This window comes from Eptesicus fuscus, chromosome 6 (assembly GCF_027574615.1).
Source record: "Eptesicus fuscus isolate TK198812 chromosome 6, DD_ASM_mEF_20220401, whole genome shotgun sequence".
Classification (NCBI taxonomy): Eukaryota; Metazoa; Chordata; class Mammalia; order Chiroptera; family Vespertilionidae; genus Eptesicus; species Eptesicus fuscus.
Window position 1 is genome coordinate 57,003,021 of NC_072478.1, and position 7,971 is coordinate 57,010,991.

General features: G+C 49.8%; 1 protein-coding gene across 2 annotated transcripts in view; it reads right to left on the reverse strand.

Annotated features, from left to right (window-relative positions):
- GAB1 (GRB2 associated binding protein 1) overlaps positions 1–6,867 on the reverse strand; it is a 114,346-nt gene extending 107,479 nt beyond the window's left edge. For both annotated transcript variants that reach the window (XM_008143829.3, XM_008143820.3), the window contains exon 1: positions 6,099–6,867. In XM_008143829.3, the coding sequence (XP_008142051.1) occupies positions 6,099–6,170 (72 nt within the window). In that variant the 5' untranslated portion in view covers positions 6,171–6,867. The remainder of the gene's footprint in view (positions 1–6,098) is intronic.
- Positions 6,868–7,971: the final 1,104 nt, after the last annotated feature.

Genomic DNA, 7,971 nt, shown 5'->3' on the forward strand with positions numbered 1-7,971 from the left:
CATATATGGCCTTATAACATGTCTTATAAAACCATTTATATGTACGTGCATTAATTACAGTTTGTCTTCACAAATAGATTAGAAACTCCTTAAGGGCAGGGCGTGGGCCTTTCCCTCCATTGTATTCCCCGCACGGCACAGTGCAAAAGCTCCAGAAATACCTGTTCATTTACTTATTCAGTCCACAGAGATTTGTTGCGCTTACCTGGTGCTCAGCACCCGGCACAGAAACTGCCTGCCTGGTGCTCAGTGAGCCTGCATTTCTATTAAGCAAAACACCCAGAGTCCCCAAAGAACCTCTGCTTGAGCAGTTCCCAATAGAGTCACTGAACTATTTAAAAGGAAACAATAAATAATACTTATTTCCCCAAAAGGCCTATTGAGAAGCTCCTCATTTGCCTCTATCTCCCAAGGAAATGTCTGACAGGATGAATGTAAAACCTGCAAGAGTTTAGAACGGAGATCTATTACCCACCCCTCCGCATTTTATAGAAAAGGAAACTGAGGATTCGATGGGGCAAAAGATCACCTGGGCAGTGGCAAAGTCAAGTCAAATTCTGGGTCCTGACACTCAGTCCGGGGTTTCTTACACGGTAGCACAATTTACCCAAAACCGTTGAAAATAAAGTCTACCCGTTGCCTCCTTTCTCCTGTATTAGTACCTGTAAGAAAATCAGAATGCTGGCACTTAATGTTTTGCATCTATCACCTCTTAAAATCCCTCAATCTGCAAATTGTCAAGACTTCATCTATATTTTTCATGTTGACTCCAAAAGGCGGAATTTTATTTAGCCTTAAAAAGTGCTTTGTTATTATATTTCCTTCAGATTTTTAAAGCAGACTTATAATAACAAAACACTGAAAGAACCAATTCAGCTGTCAGCCAGATTATCCTAGTCTCTTGACATATTATGTTTTGTTCAAAGAGGATCTTTTTTAAAAAATTTAAAAACAAATTTTTAGAACAGCAGAACTCTAAAACTACCTTCCAAACAGATATACCTTCCTCATGGTAATTTTGAATCGCAAAAGACAAGCAGATTTAGGAACTCAGCCAATTTCACATGGAGTTTTGTACTCATCGTTAAGCCCAGGCACAATGAAAGAATTAGCTATCATTAACTATCATAAAGGCTTAATGCAATTGGTAGTTGTTGATCTTTGTTAATAGAAACAATGTTCAGGCCACAACGGAAAAGGTAAAAACAAAAACAAAAAAAAAACACTTTTGGAATTTTAATGGGATGTTTACTAACATGGGGATTGCAAGAAAAAAATTTTCTTCAACAGAATAATTTTGTTACTCATTCACTGTAAGCAAAAGTTCCAGAATCCATTGATTGCTTCTGTTAGTTGCCAAAAGGGGCAGGAAGAGCTTCCAGACATCTCTGTTGTAGTGACACGACCTAACAGAGACTTAATGCTTAGCACAGATCCCAGGTTGTCCTTGAACCAAGGAGATGTTGCTACTCTGGCTGCCCATGCCCCTCTCCGTGTAAGATGTCAGGTGCCCACCCAGAGGAAGAGGCTATTTCTGTTTCTAGGCCCATTTCCAGTGCTGGGGCGGGGGTGGGGGGGTGGGAGGGGGTGGGGAATATGTGTTCTGGAAGACCAGACAAGAACCATCCTCTTAAATGACAGCTGAAGAGCAGCAGAAGCCAAGCTCAGTGCAGATTATATACCCGAGAACTGGCTGAGTTCTTGCTCCCAGGCTGGCTGGCAGCTAACAGGCCACCTTGTCCAGGCCTCAGAAGCAGGTTCTCCTGCTGAGATTGCACACCTGCCCAATGCTGACAGCTGGGCCATGGAGGAGCCCAAACTTGGTGTCCAGGCTTAAGGCAGGCCAGAGGGCAGCTCCTCCTGCAGAGAGATGGTGATAGCCAGCTGGCGTGAATCAGTCCTTTGTTTCCAGACTTACATTTTATCTCAGCTAAAATTTCAAGTTCTGATGAAAAGTCCACCATTATTTCAAGTGGCTGGTTTGTCTTTATTTTATTTATTACTTTAAAAAAAAATACATTTTTATTGATTTCAGAGGGAAAGGGAGAGGGAGAGATAGAAATATCAATGAGGAGAGAGAATCATGGATCAGCTGCCTCCTGCACACCACCTACTGGGGATCGAGCCCATCACCCAGGCATGTGCCCTGACTGGGAATCAAACTATGACCTCCTGGTTCATGGGTCCATGCTTAACCACTGAACTACACCCGCCAGGCAAATGGCTGATTTGTCTTTAAATAACTCTTTAAAAATCTGAGCACATCTGTTGAATGCATACTACCAAGAGTTTGTTTTCTGTATCCCTTAGTGGTGGTGATCTGTATATGATTCCAGTCAGGTCCTTAAAAGTGAAAAAGCAGTTGTTTAATATATAACGAAGGACAAAAACAACATAGTAGCGGCAAAACTGAAAAAAAAAAAGCATGTAAAATTTCACCTCCATCTTAGTAGACTTTAAAAATTTCAGAGAGAATAAAACACATATAAGAGATTCTTACCCTTTTTCAAATAAAGATAGAAAAGGTTACAGAGACAAAAGGCTAAGGAATCCACTAAGGACTCCAGGCTTTCACTTACTTTCTTTTATGCCACTTTCACTTGGTTTAGGAAATTTAAAAAAAAAAAAAAAGCTTCCTTATCAGATGAACACACCAGCATGCAAAAATAATACTGCTTGAGTGTCAACAGTGAACATAAAATGAAGTTGTAAATGGAATGCATTGGGGCCATAACTTGAGATGACTTTAAAGATAAAACTGTCACTTAATAGCTCTTTCGGGTCATCTTAATGTTGGGACTACCCTGTAAATACTATAAACAAGACAACTGTCAAAGTCCCATGGGCCAAACGTTTCCCAAAAGAATCAATGCTCAAACTCCTAACTCCCTGAAGTCCTATTTAACAAGTACCGTGCATCCAAGTATCTTTTCACAGCAGATCCATTCATTCAAAACCATTATCAAGCCCTTGCTGGGTAGCTCAGTTGGTTGGAGCTTTGTTCAGGACACCAAAAGGTTGCAGGTTTGATTCCAGGTCAGGGCACATACCTAGGTTGTGGGTTCAATCCCAGCAATCAATCGTGTTTCTCTCTCACATCTCTCTTTCTCTCTCAAAATCAATACACATATCATTGGCTGGGGAGTAAAAATAAAATAAAATTATTAAGCAACTGTTTGCCTGTTCGGTGACCAACAAAGTTTCCTTCTATCCAGAAAACAAAGATTTCACATGAAAAGAAAACAAGCATAGGAAATGCATAAATGCATGCCTATATCTTTGAGGATCAAAGCTACTTTAGCAAAAGCAATCTAAACTGGATACCAAAGCCAAAAGATCAATAATCTGAGATTTTCAAAATATTCTGGGCAACCAACGTGACAGCTAAAATACACACACAAGCTGCATTTTAACTTGTAACACCCTTGTCACCCTCTTGGACCCCTCGATTCTGACAGCCAGCCTGCCCACTGTCTTCCTGGGCCATCTCCATGTACTTCACTCGTGTGTAAAGAAACACTGATAGCCCAGCCGGTTTGGCTCAGTGGATAGAGCATCAGCCTGTGGACTGAGGGGTCCCAGGTTTGATTCCGATCAAGGGCACATGCCAGGGTTCAGGTTTCAGACTCGATCCCCAGTAGGGGGCGTGCCGGAGGCAGCCGATCAATGATTCTCTATCATCACTGATATTTCTATCTCTCCCTCTCCCTTCCTCTCAGAAATCATTAAAACTATGTTAAAAAAAAAAAAAACAAAAACACTAATATTACACCAGGCAAGAAAAACTCAGCCTCCCTCCAGCTGTTAGGCAGATTGTCCCCCCTGTGGAAATCACAATTTAGGGAGCCCACTGTTTCTAAAGTATTCCCAGGGTTTCAGACTACACTGAGCTTTTCCCTCCAAACATCTATTAAAAAAAACAACAGTACTCAGCTTGGGCACACAGTCAAATTCACTCTGCATGGTCTGCTCACTATACTTTGTCTCACCTCCCCATAGACTCGGAAAGCCCCTTGAAGGGTCTTGTTCCTTTAGCAAGGCTCGCCTAAGCCACACTCCACCTCCTCATGGCATTCTGAGCTCATATTCATATGGACTCCTAGAAAATTATAATCTGAAAGGACCTTTAGAGACGGTCTAGTCTGAATTAACCAATCAGTCGGGCAGAACCAGGTTCAAATTCTGCCTCTGGCACCTTCCAGTCATGTAGACTGTTTTCTTATCTGTAAAACAGAAACAAAGCTACCTCATAGAACTGTTGGAATGATCAAATGAAATAATTGACTTTTAAAAATTTTGGACTTTCCTTTTTTGGGGGGGTTCCTGTGAAGACACTCTTTTTGGATGATTTTCTTCCTGGTTTATATTACATTCAATTGCAAGCCCAAAAGGCAGGCTTTCCTTGTACTGTGTTCACTAGTCTTATGGTGCCTAGTCCAGTGCACAGCATCTTTTGAGAGAGCCACAGACCAGCCATGTGAAAGAATGCATCAAACCTCTATTATCACTACCAATTTCAGCAAATGTATGGTTCTTAGTTCCCCCAAGAACCCACTCACTTCGGAGTAGGTGTTTCCTAAATGTGCCTTCTCAAAACAAATACATCTCTTTATCTCTCATCTCCCTCTTCTTGCCCGGGGTGGGGGTGGGGGACACCCACGGCCTCTCTTAAATTTTTGGGACAAAGTTAGCATCTCTACCAGGATATTAAGGCAAACTGCCATAGGTGAGGTGAAGAGACAGAATTTAGAGGGATTCAAAAATATCTGGAGAATTTTCTTAGGATTTGTGGCATCAAGTCCTTAAATGAGAATTACTTGTCTAGAACAAATTCTGGCAGAGCGTAGGAAACTCACTGGCCAGTTGTCAGTGAAGCTACTAGGAAGTATTGCACTTCACTCCGTTTTGTGCAAGCAAGCAGTTACTAAAAGGATGAACTTGATTCTGATACTTGGGTATAGATATCCTTCAACAAGAAACACGTTCCTTTAGAAGTGTTGGCCCCTTGGCAGTAAATGTGCATTAAAGGGGGCATAAATTTTGCTTTTGAAATGTATTTTACTAGGAAAATTTTGCTCCATATGCCAGGGCAAAAGTGCCATTTCTTTCCTTTGCGGGGGTGAGGGTGGGGGCGGGGGGGGGGAGGGGGTGTGTGTGCAACGACCAAAGAAACAATGAGGGAGGAGCGAATAAGATCCCAGACCCCTGAAGAAGACACAAATTTCCACCAAAGCAGGTTGGCTCTTTCAAGGAATATTTTTCCTAACAGTTAAAACGGTTTAACACATAATCGGCATCTTGTACCAATTACACCAACACCGCTTAAGCAACTCCGGTGGCCTGGGAAAAGACCACAGCAATCCTTACGAGCCTCAGCTGTCCCCTCCCTGCGGGGCTTGACAGCGTGTCCCAGGCGCCCAAACGCCGGCCGCCAGGCTCCCCCCAGCGCCTTCCTCTCGCAGCAAACCGCCAAGGCTCTTGGGCCAAACTCCCAAGTCGCTGGATTCAAACCGCGAAAACGTGAACCCTGCTCAGCAAACGGCAGGGCGCGGAATAACTTCTCATTCTTTCTCTTTTTGCAGACTTGAGATACTTGTTGTCTAACTGCCAACTTCCCAGGTCCACAGCCCTCTTCCCGGAACCCACACCAGGAGAAAGCAAGAGGGTGTGCAGACCAGAGAGCCGGTGACTTAATACAACCTCTGCGGTTTTCCCACTGCGGGGAATTGAGCGCACGGCAGCCCCGTGAGGACTGGATGCAAACAGAAAGGAAGGAGAATGCTCTTCTCCCCGGCCCTGCTAAAAGAAGTGATAAAAGCCAGCGGGCGTTTAGCTGGGAATCCCGGGCCCTCTCCCGGGCCGCTGGGGCCCGCAAAAGCAGGCGTCTGGACTCTGGACGAAGAAAGTTACCCAGCAAAGCGGAGGTTCTGGGCGTGAGGGTGCAGATCGGTCCCAAAGGGGCCGAGGGGAAAGAGATGGGGACTAACCAGTCCCGCGCGCGGCCGGCTGCAGCCACCGGCGAGCCGGCCCGGGAGAGGGGCCGGCGCTCAGGCTCGCGGAGCCCCTGCAGCCCCTGGAGCCCCTGGAGCCGTACTTACATAACGCTTCAACTTTTTCTCCGGGGGCGACTTGCGGAGCCATCCCGAGCAGACCACTTCGCCGCCGCTCATGGTGCGCGCTCCTCGGGCTCCTCCGGCCCGGGCAGCCGAGGGGCAGGCTGGCGCGCTCCGGACACAGCCGACGCCTGCCGGCAGAACAGCAGCGGGGGGGACCTCGCTCTCCGGCTTTGCACCCCAGTCCGACGGGGTGGGCGGGGTGGGCTGGCTTCGCGGCGCGGCTCCGCGTCCGAGCCTCTTCTCCGCAGGTCGGCGGACGTGAACAGACGCGGGCTGTGCCACCGAGGCCGACACCTCGGGGCAGGGGCCGCCGCCCGTCCAGGGCACTTCGGCCTCCCTTCAGTGCGTCCGCCTCGCCGCCAGGCGCCCGGTCCCGCCGGCCCTAAGAAGCGATCGGGCTCCGCGGGACTCTGCCCCGGCGCCGAGCCGGGGCCTCGGTCCCCCTGCGCTCCGCCCCCTAAAGACCGTACCTCCCCAGAGCGATTTCCGAAACGGACACTACGCTGCACGCGCACAAACACACACTCTCACACACACACACACAATGCCCAGCGCGGCGCCCACTCCGGCTCTCCCGCTCCCGGTTTCGGGTGCGCCCCGGGCGATCCTATTCCTCCCCCCCTCCCCGGGGGAGGGTGGGTCACTTCCCCGCACACCCGGGAAGCCGGGAGGAAAGGGGAAGCCGCGAGGGTCCCGTGGACAGCGGGCACAGGGCAGGTCCCGGGTCCGCGGCGAAGCGCGGGGCGGAGCGGGGCGGCGGGAGCGGGTCCCGCCGAAGGGTGGGTTCGTGCTCGCGGCCGCGGCAGAGGGCGGGGAGCGGCGGAGGAACGAGGCGCTCGGCTGCTCGGCTCCAGGGATGGGTCCCACTGTCCCGCGCCCTCGCGCTCCTCCCGCGCCGCCTCCCCCACCCGGGGCGCGCGGCAGGTTCTGAGCCGCCCGGCCCCCGGCCCGATCCCTCCCTCTCCCGGCCTCTGGGTTCCCTCTTCCTCCCTTTCCTCCTCCCCTTCCCACGTTCGGGCTGGCTCCAGTTTCAGCCCAGACTTTCTCTGAAACTCCGCCCGAGCGCTTCCAGCCAAAACAACAAGGGCTGGGGAGGCGGCCACTGGCGGAGGAGGGAGCGCGGGAGGGAGGGAGCCGGAGTCCTCGAGGCACCCTGGGATTTGTAGTTCGGAAAGCCGGAGCGGGGTCCTCGGCCGCGGGGCGGCGGCGGCGGCTGCTGAGCCCCTCGCCGGCTCCTCGGGGGAAGGCGGCCGAGGCCGAGGCGAGGGCATCGCGGCCAGGGCTTGGGCGCTTGGTGGAGTGAGGAACGTTAGAATGTTCTGTCGGGTTTGCAATCTTGGCGCACAGGGTTTGTTCGGAGTCTGCACTGTGCACGGGATCTGAAGTTTGCGGAGTTTTCTCCACTTGACAGCCTGCAAAGCAAAGCGGCCTGGAGGGAGACTGCCCCGGAAACCGAAGGGCAGGGACCGGGAGGGCAGGGCGCGGGGATGAGCGCCATTGATACCAGCCTGGAGGGGCGAACCACCCGGGCTCCAGCTGGATGGTCCCCGGAGCAGCCCTGCCAGTGTGGTGGGAGCGCTTAGATATAGGGGCGGCGGGGGGGCGGGCGGGGCGGGCAAAGGGTTTGATTTGAATTTATCTTTGGGACAGTTTAAAGCCTCACACTGTCTCTTTGTTCCCAGTTTCTCCTACTTGACTGTATTTGTTTCAAATCGACTCTTGAGATGTTGGACTAGAAAAGGGAAACCTCCTGGACGTTCTATGTGCCTACTTGTGTGTGTTTTACAGTTATGATACCTGATCCTGGGTTTAACATGATCCTGTAATAGAAATATCTTTTCAAACGTACTCATGA